The 15,986-nt window shown below is 42.6% G+C and overlaps 1 protein-coding gene across 4 annotated transcripts; it reads right to left on the minus strand.

Annotated features, from left to right (window-relative positions):
- Positions 1-4,249: 4,249 nt before the first annotated feature.
- On the minus strand, positions 4,250-12,638 carry slc35c1 (solute carrier family 35 member C1). 4 transcript variants are annotated; one of them, XM_004913376.4, is made up of 3 exons: positions 12,533-12,638; positions 7,522-8,042; positions 4,250-4,952 (listed from the first exon to the last, which is right to left on the minus strand). In XM_004913376.4, exons 2-3 carry the CDS (start codon positions 8,012-8,014, stop codon positions 4,387-4,389), a joined length of 1,059 nt encoding a protein of 352 aa, XP_004913433.1. In that variant the 5' UTR covers positions 8,015-8,042; positions 12,533-12,638; the 3' UTR covers positions 4,250-4,386. The 4 variants fall into 4 exon arrangements, with proteins under 4 accessions (XP_004913433.1, XP_002934120.1, XP_004913432.1 ...); XM_002934074.5 differs by lacking the exon at positions 12,533-12,638 and adding an exon at positions 9,241-9,507; XM_004913375.4 differs by lacking the exon at positions 12,533-12,638 and adding an exon at positions 9,168-9,506.
- Between the last annotated feature and the right edge of the window lie 3,348 nt (positions 12,639-15,986).

Genomic DNA, 15,986 nt, shown 5'->3' on the forward strand with positions numbered 1-15,986 from the left:
CTTTATGGCTGAGATTCTAGCTATCTGTATAACAGAGCATTCTGTCACAGTGGCACAGATCCTATCTGATCCCCCCCATTGTAAGCAGCAGTCCTGCCCTATATCTTTACCCAAGCTGCTCACAAACATTAACTGAGCAGTAAATAGTTAAACTGTTAGACATTCCTTTGTCCCAAATTTTTTTTAAAAAAAACACTACAATGGCAAATTGCTGTAATCACAGGACTAGACCTTGTAACAGTCATTTGCAACAAGCTGCCAACTATTCACTTTGATATAAATATGGAAAATTGAGCGAAAGCTCCAGCTGAACTGTACCTGGTGGGGAAACAGTTCTTTCCATTCATGCGCCTCACACAGAGTCATTTGTCTGAACCTGCTCATCCTTGAAGGAATAAAAGAATGTATCCTATGAATAAGTATGGTGTCCGTTCAGTCTATTCTGCTACAATTTGTCATGAACACGTGACGTGGCCGTGAGTTGCACGCTGAGTCCGCTGGCCCTGATAGGGAAATATAATGGGAATAAAATAGACAGCCTGACACATATAGATTTACTGAGCAATAAACCTCTCACACTGTCTAGTGTTTTCTAACTTATTAATGGTTCATATATTGGTTCATATAACCAGATTTGAGTGGTGTGAAATGCAGTCTGTCAGGAGAATAGAAGAGAAAGTCTAAATAAACTGATACATTATAATTTAATAATGTATTATAAGGGATAATGTACCCCCTACTGTAAATGATAAGGATATTAGCAGTCACTGAGGGGTTCTGTGCCCATATAAAGGCACAAGGCTGCAGGCTGAGTTATACAGGGAACTCTGAGTATCACTCATGTATTATAAGGGATAATGTACCCCCTACTGTAAATGATAAGGATATTAGCAGTCACTGAGGGGTTCTGTGCCCATATAAAGGCACAAGGCTGCAGGCTGAGTTATACAGGGAACTCTGAGTATCACTCATGTATTATAAGGGATAATGTACCCCCTACTGTAAATGATAAGGATATTAGCAGTCACTGTGCCCATATAAAGGCACAAGGCTGCAGAAAAAAATATATTGTCAAGTTTATAAAACTAAGGTGAGCTGAATTTAACACCATCATTTTTTAAAATAGGGGTTGTCTTAATATGGATGCTCCATGCACTTCCATATAGTTGCTCTGGGCACTGCTGCTTTCCTGCCACCTCCTGTTCTGAATTTTACCTCCACCTCCAACCAGGCAGTAGCCCCAGGGTTCCTACAGCAGCCCGGTGGTGCCAAAAGACCCAGGATCACACATAAGGCGCTGCATCCCCACACAGCCTCTAACACTTTGTACCGTAACAAAAACAGCACCCAATAATGCAAGGAACCAATCAGAAACAAGAATTTTATGTAAAATGGCACAGTTCGGATACAGAATAGTACTCGGCACAACCTTGTGCTTGGAACTGAAGGTGATTATAAAAATATGTAACAATTTAATCTCAAGTTACACATAATATTTATAGTTTCAAAATAAATAAAATAATCTCTGGTTACCACGGAGTGATTCTTGGACAACGTGAAAAAGGAATCCTTACTTTAAATACAATTATAAATCACACGGAGGATATTACACTTTTACCATAGGAGAACTAAAGCCTGAAAAACATTATGGGAAGAAACAATGTATTTCCTATACTAAACTTACTACACCGGCCAAGAGGTTCTGCAGCCCTATAACAGTAATGATTCAGGCCTTGAAAGTTGCCCCCAGCAGCTCCCCATCTTGGATCTGGTTAGGCCTGTCCTTTATGTGTCAGTGGCACTGCACATGCTCAGTGGGCTCTGGGCTGCTGGGGCAAACTGAGCTTAGGGGGAGTGGAAAATCCTCAAGCAGAAAGAGGGTCCAGCTGCCATAGAAGCTGATGCTACAGGGCTGATTATTAAACCCTGATGCAGGCTGCACTAATTTCTGAGCTGCCAGGTAAGTGACTCTGAATTAATTACTAATCAGCCTTGTATTGTGCCGATTATATTGTTTATATACTGTATATTGTGCCCGCTATATTGTATATATACTGTATATTGTGCCCGTTATATTGTATATATGCAGTAACTGTTATATTGTATATATACTGTATATTGTAACAGTTATATTGTGTATATACTGTAACTTATATTGTATATATACTGTATATTGTGACAGTTATATTGTATATATACTGTAACTTATATTGTATATATACTGTATATTGTGACAGTTATATTGTATATATACTGTATATTGTGACAGTTATATTGTATATATACTGTAACTGTTATATTGTATATATACTGTATATTGTGACAGTTATATTGTATATATACTGTAACTGTTATATTGTATATATACTGTATATTGTGACAGTTATATTGTATATATACTGTATATTGTGACAGTTATATTGTATATATACTGTAACTGTCATATTGTATATATACTGTATATTGTGACAGTTATATTGTATATATACTGTAACTTATATTGTATATATACTGTATATTGTGACAGTTATATTGTATATATACTGTATATTGTGACAGTTATATTGTATATATACTGTAACTGTTATATTGTATATATACTGTATATTGTGACAGTTATATTGTATATATACTGTAACTGTTATATTGTATATATATTCTAACTGTTATAGCGTGTATATACTGTATATAGTGACAGTTATAGTGTATATATACTGTATATTGTGACAGTTATATTGTATATATACTGTAACTGTTATATTGTATATATACTGTATATTGTGAGTTATATTGTATATATACTGTAACTGTTATATTGTATATATATTGTAACTGTTATAGCGTGTATATACTGTATATAGTGACAGTTATAGTGTATATATACTGTAACTTATATTGTATATATACTGTATATATTGATAGTTATATATATATATATATATATATATATATATATATATATATATATATATATATATATATATACATACTGTATACTGTGAGTATACTGTAAGCTCAGGTAAGTGCCTGCAGCCCAGAGTATGTGCAGAAAAGAAGATAGGGGGCTACTGGGGACATCTTCATGGACACAGAACTTTAAAGGGACACTAAACCCAACTGTAAAGCTGTCCCACTGCGCCCCCTATTTCTCTATAGAAATGGATAAAAAATGAAGACCAATTGCAATATGAAACAATTCACCAATGAGAATTCTTCTGGCATAAAACTTCTTCTAATTAAAGGTACAAAAGAAGTGACCAATGAGAATGCTGATTCCCAGCACTGTGTCAGGCCCCTTGCTGGTACCTTACATATAGAGATAATGATGGCATTTTCCCCTCATTATATGGCACAGGAATCAGACATGGGGATAAGGGCAGACTTGAGATGCGAAAAACCCTCCAATGAGAATCCCAGCTGATCTGTATAAATCCGGCTCCATGTTCTCTGTTCCTGCAATTGGAGTTGGGAGCATTAAACCCAGTTTCCCAGCACTGAACAAGTCTGCCCTTATCCCCATGTCTGATTCCTGTGCCATATAATGAGGGGAAAATGCCATCATTATCTCTATATGTAAGGTACCAGCAAGGGGCCTGACACAGTCCTGGGAATCAGCATTCCCACTGGTCAGTTCTCTTGCACCTTTGTATTCTCATTGGTTATTTCTTCAGCATTTATAACAAAGTTTTGTATCATTGGTGAATTTTCTTGCATCTATAATTATGTATTTTGGCAGCTTCTATAGCAAAACTAGGGGGCGCAGTGGGGCAGCATCATGGCTGGGTTTGTATCCCCTTTAACACGTTGGTGGCCTCGGGCAGCTACAAAAACACAAGTAGTAACATGTCTGGACCAATTTTGAATAAACCATAAAATAAAACATAAAATAAAAGGGCAATTAATAACCTAAACTCTACGTGTAAGGGCAGAGCCACCATATACTTACTTGTGTCCTAAAACTGGGCCAGCCCCCTATATTGGGAATCAGTAGCTTGAGGGGGGATTATATATGTGTATGTTTCCGGCCTAATGGACTGTATTCGCACACATTTAAGCAAAATAAAAAGTGTACAAAATGGTCTCTCTCATGACGTTAATAGTACAAAACAGAGCAGAATCCATATTGGTGGAGCTGTTAAAGGCGTATTGGCTTCCTGGGAATCCCACAGTATTTCATAGAAGAGTAAGGACAGCCCACGGGGCAGATATTCCTCTGAATATCCAAGTGCAGTTCTGTTATGGCAGTTTGGCTTCTTTACTTTACCTATAAGGTCTATATACCCTGTGTGTCCTAATTTTGAGATTTTAACCCTCAACCGACCATAACCCGATTCATTATCATCTCGTCCACTGTTCATTAGAGCCCAACGTTGCGGCTGGACAGTCTCACACCCCGACTGAGTTCTTTTCCCCATTACTCTGGCTCTGATTGGTCTCTCCCTGGGATTTCTTCATCTCTAGCCCCTTCACCCACGTGTAGGAGAAGGAACCGCCCAGTACCATTAAATTGCTGGTCCACCACAAAAAGCTTTTGATCTGATGGTAGTACATGACAGCCAGTACTGTCTGAGCGCAAGCTTTGGCTGTCCCCGAGATGTTGTGGGTCAGGGGGCTGGTGAACTGAATCTGCAGCCCCGTCACGTACCCTATTGCGAAGCCAAAGATCCCCCCCAGGGTCATCATGCCCCAAAAGGAAAATGCGAACAGTTTGTCAAAGGTAAACAGGGTGCCGACTTCACCGAAAATGAAGAGCAGGGGGGTGAAGAGGAAGCAAGCGTTCACGTTATTGTAGAAAGTCAGGCGCCAGATGCTTCCGTCCACTGCTGGCAGGACTTTTTTAGTGTAAATGGCGTTCAGAGACACGCACAGACTGGCCAGGACGCCAAAGAAGATTCCGGCCCAGGAGAGTGTGCCTTCTGCCCCCTCCTGGTCTATCCCCAGCCAGAAGCCTCCTACAAAACAAAATACAAATGTAAGCAAAGAACAATGCTTTTCTGTTTGTGGCTGGACAGGGACCTCACTGGCCCAGACTGGCAATCTGTGGGTTGCTGTAAGGTGCCATAGACACTCACTATTTATTGGCCTGGGGGGGCGGTTTGTGCCTCTGGGTACTGGGAATGCCAGGGGGGCTGTAAGGTGCCACAGACAGTCCTGGGGGGGCGGTTTGTGCCTCTGGGTACTGGGAATGCCAGGGGGGCTGTAAGGTGCCACAGACAGTCACTATTTATTGGGCTGGGGGGGGCTGTTTGTGCCTCTGGGTACTGGGAATGCCAGGGGGGCTGTAAGGTGCCACAGACAGTCACTATTTATTGGGCTGGGGGGGGGCTGTTTGTGCCTCTGGGTACTGGGAATGCCAGGGGGGCTGTAAGGTGCCACAGACACTCACTATTTATTGGGCTGGGGGGGCTGTTTGGGTCTCTGTGTACTTGAAAAGCCAGGGCCTATTTTGTATCCCAGTCTGGACCTGCTAGGTGCCAATAATATGTGTTTTGGAGACAAGGTCATTTGTAGCTGTTCTAGTAGAGGTTAAAAATACTCTTAAAAGGGGTTGTTCACCTTTGAGTTAACCTTTAGTATGATGCAGAGTCATATTCTGAGACAGTTTGTAATTGGACTTCATTTTTTATTACTCATGGTTTTTTAAATATTTTACTTTCTGTTCAGCAACTCTCCAGTTTGGAATTTTAGTAGGTATCTGGTTGCTAGGGTTTAAATTAACTGGGCAACTAGGGAGTGGTTTAAATGTTATATGAATAGGAGAGAAGCTGTATAGAAAAATAAGGAGTAAAAAGTAACAATAAAACTGTAGCCTCATTAAGCAATAGTTTTTGGCTGCCGGGGTCAGTGACCCCCATTTGAAAGCTGGAAAGAGGCAGAAGGCGGCAATTGAATAAAAAAGCATAAAACATAAATAATGAAGACCAATGAAAGAGTTGCTTAGAATTGGCCATTCCATAACATACTAAATTTGAAGTTACCACCGGTTTAAGTGACCTAAGCCTAAGCAAGCAGCAGAATATACCCAGCATGCCTATGCACAACAGGGCTCAGTTATGAACATGAGAAGCCCAAATATAGCACGCTTCAATGCTGACCCCAAGGTCCTTGTACCTATACATGCCTCTCACTAATGTGCTGATTTAGCCAATAGCATAACTGAGCATAACTGAGCATAACTGAGCATAACTGAGCATAACTGAGCATAACTGAGCATAACTGAGCATAACTGAGCATAACTGCATGCAAGGTGCAAAGTACAGGGCGCAAGGGGGCGTAAGCTGTTACACAGGAATTCTGGGGAAAATTATTTGCCTTCTTCTTCCTTTTCCCAGCTCTCAAATAGGGGTCACTGACCCCGGCAGCCGAAAAACTATTGCTCCGCGAGGCTACAATATGATTGTTATTGCTACTTGTTATTACTTATGTTTCTATTCATTCCCTCTACTATTTATATTTTTTAGTGTCTCATTCAAGCCTGGTTGTTAGGTTATAGTGCACCCTAGCTGCTGACATTTTATACTGGAGAGCTGCTAAATAAAAACCACAAAAATAGAAAAAGAAGACCAATTGCAAACTGTCTCAGAAAATCACGTCATACTAAAAGTTAGGGTAGCTATCCCCTTAAGTTTGCCATTCATGGGCCAACCCTCTACTGTACTCGACTGCTTGTCCCGTGGGATAAAGAGACGGATACAGTACAAGGCATGGCTGTTCTTCTTTACCTGTGGCTCCTTCAGATCATATTTGCAAACCCGCCCAATCAAGAAACCTACCGACCTGTGATATGAGTCGGGACTGTCAGCCACAGACTTACTAAAAATTGTGCAAAATCTTGTTTAATTCAGTTTTATAGGTAAGTTTATGGCCATCTTAAAAGGGCTTTCCAACAACATACTTGGTCTAATGGCAGCCATATACAAGGCGACCCCATACAGTATTTAAAAGCCTGCAGAGTGCTTAGGTCAGTACTGAGGGTTACATTCACTGGCTTCTAAAAACACCAAGGGATGCAAGTGACCCCCATACCAATCCAAGCACTCACTACAGACCAATCAAATACAATGTACCGAGTGGCTCGAAGTCCAATTGACCCCCATGGAGTCTAAACAGTTTAAAGAAGAAAAGGTAAAAATCACTGCGGGGTCCCAAATATTAAACACCCCACAGTGATTGTAATCGCTTATCTTATACCCCGGGCTGGTGTGGCTTTCTCCTAACAGGGGCACCAGCCTGGGGTATAAGATAAGCTGCGAGACAGCAATCCTCTTCCTTCTATTTTCTGGATCGTTGGCTTGCAGCTGCCCCGGGCCGGTGCAGTTTCTCATAACAGGAGCACCGGGGGTTTCAGGTAAGCGATCACAATCACTGGGGGGTGCCTAACATTTGCCCCCCCCCAGTGATTGTTAACTTTCCATCTCCTTTAATGCATGGACATCAAACTCACCAATGGCAACCTGTGCACAAAGTTAGGAAAAATAAGAATTCTTCCCAATTTTGAGCTTATTTGGCCAGCAGTCTTACCTAAAATGACTCCACAGGACATCAGTGCGTACATGGAGGTGGTCTGCTTCAGCATGATGTAGGAAAGCAGCACATTAAACACAGTACTAAGGCACCGGCCCACCGTATAGAAGGCCACTCCGAGATACTTGAGGCACAGGTTGTTAAAGGTGATCATGCCGATGAAAACTATGGAAAGCGGCAGGACCGTCCGGAGGACTTTGAGATCGAAGCGCAGAGAGGGGAACTCCAGGATGTGCGATGGAACGACGTGGGTGAGCAGGCTGAGACCTTTGCAGAGAACCACCGTGACCACGCACTGGTAGAAGGTGACAAAGAGCGGGGCATCGAGCTTCAGGGACGGGCTGTCCAACAGGTACTTGTTGAGGAACACCATGGTGATGGAGATGAACCAGTAGAGCGTTACCACCAATGCGATCTTCACAGCCCTTACCAGGAAGGACTCCCGGGAAACCTTCTCCTGGTCCCCTTCTCCAGCCCCCATCAGAGCCATCCTGAGGATGCTGGAGCGCTTGAAGTTCCTGTTCATGGTTAGCAGTGGAAACAAAACGGAGGTCAGGGCAGCAAGGCATGAACAAGTCGCAAGAGTTAGAAACGTGCAGGCAGAAGCAAGAGGGCGTTCCCCGCGCAGGCCCAAAAAGCAGAAGGCAGAAAATTCTGAATATTAACCCTTTCCTATCTCTCCATTACAATCACATCGAGGAAAGGTTCGCCTGTCAAGGTGAGGAGCTGTATTCTAGGGAAGCCTACAATTGGGGCTGTGAGGTAAAACTAGAGTACCTAGAACAGGGGGGGCAATTCGAGGTAAAACTAGAGTACCTAGAACAGGAGGGCAATTCAAGGTAAAACTAGAGTACCTAGAACAGGAGGGCAATTCAAGGTAAAACTAGAGTAGCTAGAACAGGAGGGCAATTCGAGGTAAAACTAGAGTAGCTAGAACAGGAGGGCAATTCGAGGTAAAACTAGAGTACCTAGAACAGGAGGGCTACTTGAGGTAAAACTAGAGTAGCTAGAACAGGAGGGCAATTCGAGGTAAAACTAGAGTACCTAGAACAGGAGGGCTACTTGAGGTAAAACTAGAGTAGCTAGAACAGGAGGGCAATTCGAGGTAAAACTAGAGTACCTAGAACAGGAGGGCAATTCGAGGTAAAACTAGAGTACCTAGAACAGGAGGGCAATTTCAGCTACTTTCTATACCGTCAACTGATTAGGTGACCCTGGCAAGTAATGGGCAACTTCCTAAAGCCCCTGGCAGGTAAAAGGGCACTTCCTACTGTGCCAGGCAAATCAAGATGGAACTACAGCTACACCCAGGTTAAGGCTAGGGCAGTCCCCATCAAGTAAAAGGGCAGCTCCTGTGGCCCCTGGCAGGCTAAAGGGCAGCTCCTGTGGCCCCTGGCGGGCTAAAGGGCAGCTCCTGTGGCCCCTGGCGGGCTAAAGGGCAGCTCCTGTGGCCCCTGGCGGGCTAAAGGGCAGCTCCTGTGGCCCCTGGCGGGCTAAAGGGCAGCTCCTGTGGCCCCTGGCGGGCTAAAGGGCAGCTCCTGTGGCCCCTGGCAAGTGAAAGTGCAGCTCTTAGTGCCCTATGTAAGCGCCCTGGGGAGAGCCTACACTCCCTATGAAGGGAAACGGTACGCAGGTATCTTCACCGCAGAAACAAAGCGCTCCTGTGACTGGCAGAGGAATAAGCAATATCCAATGACACGGGCGAGGCCACCCTACATTCTCAGTCCGGAGCCGGCAGATCTCCTGTGCGGCCCAGCAATCGGGAGGAACTCGCTTAGAGCTGGAGATGAACCCCTTAAAGTTAATAGGAGAGGAGCTGCGAGATTAGCGTGGGGAATCTGTCCTCCCAGCCATAGATAACAATACAGCGCTCTTTGCACGTCTCGATGGTAACTGCTATTTCCTAGACAAGACTGTGCTGTGCCGCCGAACTCTCTATGGTAGACGGTAGTTCTTAGAATGCGGAAGACTGTGCCGTGACGTCACGATCACGTGTTCTTTATTCATTTTTGCTTTGGGAATGTTGGGCGAGCTCATTTTTATTTTTTTGGGGGGGGGGATTAGGGAAGTTTTACTGAAGAGTCTAAGGGAGGGGTGGGAACAGCTCTGGCCTTTATTAGGGTGAAGACACACAGAGCTACTAGTAGCAGCTACTTGTTTGGCTACTAAAACAGACAATGCTGATCATTTACTGATAATTGTCACTACCTGTGTTTTAGCAGAGGCAATTCTCAGTATTGTCTATGGCAGGGGATTTTCTGGCATTTAGTAGCCATAACAAGTAGCAGCTACTAGTAGTCCAGTGTGTTGTCACCCTTAGTGTGTGGCCTTCCAACCGAATTTCAAGTACGCCCCCTGTTCTGCCCCCAATAAGGGGTAATTATATCTTAGTTGGGATCAAGTACAGGTACTGTTTTATTATTACAGAGAAAAGGGAATCATTTAACCATTAAATAAACCCAATAGGGCTGTTCTGCCCCAATAAGGGGTAATTATATCTTAGTTGGGATCAAGTACAGGTACTGTTTTATTATTACAGAGAAAAGGGAATCATTTAACCATGAAATAAACCCAATAGGGCTGTTCTGCCCCCAATAAGGGGTAATTATATCTTAGTTGGGATCAAGTACAGGTACTGTTTTATTATTACAGAGAAAAGGGAATCATTTAACCATTAAATAAACCCAATAGGGCTGTTCTGCCCCAATAAGGGGTAATTATATCTTAGTTGGGATCAAGTACAGGTACTGTTTTATTATTACAGAGAAAAGGGAATCATTTAACCATTAAATAAACCCAATAGGGCTGTTCTGCCCCAATAAGGGGTAATTATATCTTAGTTGGGATCAAGTACAGGTACTGTTTTATTATTACAGAGAAAAGGGAATCATTTAACCATGAAATAAACCCAATAGGGCTGTTCTGCCCCAATAAGGGGTAATTATATCTTAGTTGGGATCAAGTACAGGTACTGTTTTATTATTACAGAGAAAAGGGAATCATTTAACCATTAAATAAACCCAATAGGGCTGTTCTGCCCCAATAAGGGGTAATTATATCTTAGTTGGGATCAAGTACAGGTACTGTTTTATTATTACAGAGAAAAAGGAAATCATTTAACCATTAAATAAACCCAATAGGGCTGTTCTGCCCCAATAAGGGGTAATTATATCTTAGTTGGGATCAAGTACAGGTACTGTTTTATTATTACAGAGAAAAGGGAATCATTTAACCATTAAATAAACCCAATAGGGCTGTTCTGCCCCAATAAGGGGTAATTATATCTTAGTTGGGATCAAGTACAGGTACTGTTTTATTATTACAGAGAAAAGGGAATCATTTAACCATTAAATAAACCAAATAGGACTGTTCTGCCCCAATAAGGATTAATTATATCTTAGTTGGGATCAAGTACAGGTACTGTTTTATTATTACAGAGAAAAGGGAATCATTTAACCATTAAATAAACCCAATTGGGCTGTTCTGCCCCAATAAAGGGGTAATTATATCTTAGTTGGGATCAAGTACAGGTACTGTTTTATTATTACAGAGAAAAGGGAATCATTTAACCATTAAATAAACCCAATAGGGCTGTTCTGCCCCAATAAGGGGTAATTATATCTTAGTTGGGATCAAGTACAGGTACTGTTTTATTATTACAGAGAAAAGGGAATCATTTAACCATTAAATAAACCCAATAGGGCTGTTCTGCCCCAACAGCCCTATTGGGTTTTATTATTACAGAGAAAAAGGAAATCAGTCTAAAAATTCTGAATTATTTGATTAAAATTGAGTCTATGGGAGACAGGCTTTCCGTAATTCGGAGCTTTCTGGATAACGGGTTTCTGGATAAGGCATCCCATACCTGTAATAGATTTCAGATCCTAGTGTTATGTGCAGTGTATTAGCATGCATAGCTATATTCTCCTATGATATTTGTCCACCCAAAAAACAGCTTTTAATTGAATTGTTGGTTCTTACGCTGGAGCTTGTGACTGGCATTTTAGCGTGTGATGTGGCTCCTGGTGCCAACAGGATATGGCCTTTGCCCAATGGAAAATGTCACAATGACTGGAAATTACATAAGGGGCCATCTCCCATACCTGCTCACACTGATATTAAATTAACAGGGGTTTCAGAGAGTTGCAATTCAACAACAAGCTCTTATTTAATTCAAGTCGGACCCTTATACCCCAACTGCAGCCCTTGTGACTGCTTTTGTTTATTAAGGTAGTATAGCTGTAAAACTCTATTTCCCTACCCAAGCACAGGGGTGCAAATACCACATCAGGCAAGCCCTCTCTGAAACAGTCAGTGGGACCCAGTAATAACTATCTTTGTGTTATATACAGCCCTCCAGCACTGCTGTTAGTTGCAGTTGTACAACAGATGATGTGCAGCTTGGGAATATATACAAGAACAAAAAGGGTCACTACCCTTAGGGTGAAGACACACAGAGCTACTAGTAGCAGCTACTTGTCGCGGCTACTAAAATAGACAATGCTGATCATTTACTGATAATTGTCTCTACTTGTGTTTAGCAGAGGCAATTCTCAGTATTCTCTATGGCAGGGGATTTTCTGGATTTAAGTAGCCGTAACAAGTTGCTGCTACTAAGTAGCTCTGTGTGTCTTCACCCTAAGTGTAAGGCCAACTGTCTCGGGTGCAGGTAAACAGAACTATAAAGAGAAAAAGCACCACATTCACAGAAATTCTCAAACAGAAGGTCAATATATATATATAAATATATATATATATGTATCTCAGTGATGGTTGTGCTTAAGTGATCCCTCACCATCTGCAGTTATGGGATGTGGGAGTTGCAGTTGAGCTATAGCTAGGAGCAGCTGAATGGGGCCGCTCTCCCAAGTGCTCACTCAGAGCTATATATGTCACTGTAGAAGCCAAATCCTTCATAAAATAAAATCCATTTCCTTATATTAAACCCCCCAAAACATAAGCCTTTCTGTACTGCGACCCCTATCCCCGAAAACTCCTTCTCACGTACCTGAGAATCTGAAACTGGGGCAGGGAGGCTGCAGGACCCAGGAACCTCAGCGAGGCAAGATCCTTCCTGCTCTGTCAGCACCAGGAAACAGGTGTCAGGGAGGAGTTACGCCACTTACCTACTCATTATGTGTGATGTTGGCACTCCCAGGCTGGGGAACTGGTCTTTCTGGTGCCTATTCAGCTCCAGCTGCACCCACCCCCTTGTCTTCTAACAGCCTCACTGACTGCAGGCAACTGATTGTGTGATATTTTTAGTTACATACTGTATATATCCTGTATTATTAGTTATTTATAGTACTGTACAGCAGTAGGGCAGGTAGGTCAGACATATAAATCACATCCAAGCACTAACCCATAATCCAGGAGTTTAAAACCCGGCCACGATGCTGTCCCATTGCGCCCCCTAGTTTTGCTATAGAAGTTGCCATAAAACAAAAATTATAGAAGCATTAACCCTAAACTTTCCCCCAAATCCCCACAGCCAGCGACTGCTTTAAAATGCGAAAAATCCCCCAATGAGAATCCCAGCTGATCTGTATAAATCCGGCTCCATGTTCTCTGTTCCTGCAATTGGAGTTGGGAGCATTAAACCCAGTTTCCCAGCACTGAACAAGTCTGCCCTTATCCCCATGTCTGATTCCTGTGCCATATAATGAGGGGAAAATGCCATCATTATCTCTATATGTAAGGTACCAGCAAGGGGCCTGACACAGTGCTGGGAATCAGCATTCTCATTGGTCACTTCTTCTGCATTTATAATGAGGTTTTTTATTCTTATTGAATTCTTATTGGTGAATTTTTTTGCATCTATAATTATGTTTCTGGCAACTTCTATAGCAAAACTAGGGGGCGCAGTGGGACAGCATCATGGCTGGGTTTATATCCCCTTTAATGGCATACATTTGGCAAAGTAAAAGGGTATGCCCAACTCAGCATTAAGGAATGTGCGAAATTAGCCAAGATCTAGTTTAGCTAGTCATTCTGCAGCCTTTATCTTGGTATGAAGAGGATTAAGGTATGGGCCGTTTAATCCAATTGCCCCACCCTGTGTTGGCATCTCCATAGCTGCGCCCAACTGTTGTGTATCCATTGCTGAGGTGAGACAATAGCACTGTATACACCATTGGCTGTAGCTTGTGGGGTGGGGGAGTAGGGACAACAAACAATAAGGGCAGCTGAAAGGGGCTGAAGGGTGAGTTTGAAGGGTTCTATGAATGGGGGGAGGGTCCTAAATGATACTTGATTTCAAGATACATAATTATTTAACTTAGTCTATCTAAATAGAGCTAACAAGCTCTAAAGGTGGCCATACACGTGAAGGTCCGCTTGCTTGGCGAGGTCGCCAAGTGAGGGGATCTTCTCCCGATATCCCCCACAGTCGGTTCGGAGACCGCATCAACGAGCCGATGCGGTCCCCGATCTTACTACATTTTTTAACCTGCCCGGTCGGGTAGGCCTGTCGTTTGTGCCCATACACGGGCCGATTAGCTGCTGAATCAGTCTAAGGGACCAATATCGGCAGCTACAATCGGCCCGTGTATGGCCGCCTTTACTAAACAATCACAATAAACAACCCTGTCCCATCCCCTCCTTAGTTGTGCCTGTCTCTGTCTTACAGATAGGGAGAGTCCATTATGCAGGGGGTTTGTCTGTATATTGGCAATCTAATTAACAAACATATCCTCCCACAATTGCTCACAAGAACCAGGAAGTTGGAAAATAAAAGCTATCCCTTTTCTTTGTTTGCCCTGTTTAACTCAAGCAAATACAAAAACCAAGGCAAAATGTACATTCAGTCCTCTTTATTTGGACTCAGAGGGGTTTACTGCCCTTTTAAGGGTAACTGAAAACTTCCTTGCACATAAAAAAAGGCAGGTTTTATTTTCACTGAAACTCGGTGCACCGTGGCAAATAGTAAGCGCATTCTACATATCTCATTTATTAATATAAATCTATGATTTTAAACGACATAATCAAGAATCATACGTTATTTGTGAATCAACATTGCCATCTACAGGAATCCTGAAACATAAAGGGGATGGGAAGAATATAGTTAAGTTATATGTGAAACAGAATTCTCAGCATACTCCAAGGTGCATAAAACATGATGAAAGCTGCACATAGTTACACAGTTACATAGAAAGTTCCGTTCCTCTAATCTAAAGGGGGGGGGGGGGCTCTGGTGTGCTGATTGTTTTTATGGGAATAAGAACCCCCCATCTGCCTATAATCCCCTCTAATGTACTTGTACAGAGTAATCATGTCCCCTCGCAAGCACCTTTTCCCCCCAAACCTGACAGTCTCACCTCATAGTTTAAATCTTCCATCCCCTTTACCAGTTTAGTTGCAGTCTCTGCACTCTCTCCAGGCCATTAATACCCTTCTTAAGGACTGAAGCCCAAAACTGCACTGCATACTCACGGTGAGGCCTTACCAGGGACCTATAAGGGCTCTGGCACACGGGGGAGATTAGTCGCCCGCGAACAGGGAGTTTTGCCGCGGGCGACTAATCTCCCCGTGTGCCAGAGCCCTAAAGGGGCAAAATTAAGTTTCATCCCTTGAGTCAATGTCCTTTTTTATACAAGACGGCACTTTATTTGCTTTAGTAGCCACAGAATGACACTGCCTGGAATTAGACAACTTATTATCTACAAAACCCCCAGATCCTTCTCCATTAAGGATCCCCCAACACACTACCATTTAGTGTATAATACGTGTTTATATTATTTCTACCAAAGTGCATATGTTTTTATCAAATCGCTCAGCAAAGCGGCAGCATCCTGCATGGAACTTATAGCACAATTTAGTGTCATCAGCAAAAATAGAAAATGTGTATGCCCACCCCCAGGTCATTAATAAACAAGGTAAAAAGCAAAGGACCAAGGACTGACCCCTGTGGTACCCACTAACAACACTGGCCCAATTAGAAAAGGTTCAAATGACCACCCCTCTCTGTAATATACTGTATCCTTCAACCAGTTCCCTACAAATATTATTTTCCACGCCAATATGCCTCAATTTTATCATTAACTTTCTGTCCGGTATTGTATCAAACGCTTTAGCAAAGTCCGACTAGATGACATCCACTGCCATTCCAAAGTCGAGGTTCCTGCTCACCTCCTGCTGTAGTCCAACAACACCAGGGCCAGGTTAGTAAAGGAAACATAAACCTTTCCTAACCACGTCACAAACAAAAACAATGAACTAGGTGTGCAGGGAAAGTGCAGGATTTTCATTGGTGCATAGTTGTTCATTCATTGGGCTACTGACCCAAAAGAGCTTTGTAGAAGTTCTAATAAACCGTGTTGCTATCACTTATGTTGCAGGACTACAGCTCCCAGGATGCTTTAGCCCTTCTTAAAACTCTATCCTAAATGTTGCTGGACCACAGCTGCTCAGAACACTCAGTAGATAGAGGTATAACTGCAACACTCACATTGTGGCCAGCAATG

The sequence above is a fragment of the Xenopus tropicalis genome, chromosome 4 (genome assembly GCF_000004195.4).
Source record: "Xenopus tropicalis strain Nigerian chromosome 4, UCB_Xtro_10.0, whole genome shotgun sequence".
Lineage (NCBI taxonomy): Eukaryota > Metazoa > Chordata > Amphibia > Anura > Pipidae > Xenopus > Xenopus tropicalis.

Coding starts and splice junctions, on each gene's coding strand:
- slc35c1 (XM_031900485.1), bottom strand. CDS start 8,050: ATGAACAGGAACTTCAAGCGCTCCAGCATCCTCAGGATGGCTCTGATG. Junction 4,953..7,521: donor GTCCTGTGGAGTCATTTTAG/GTAAGACTGCTG, acceptor TTTGTTTTGTAG/GAGGCTTCTGGCTGGGGATA.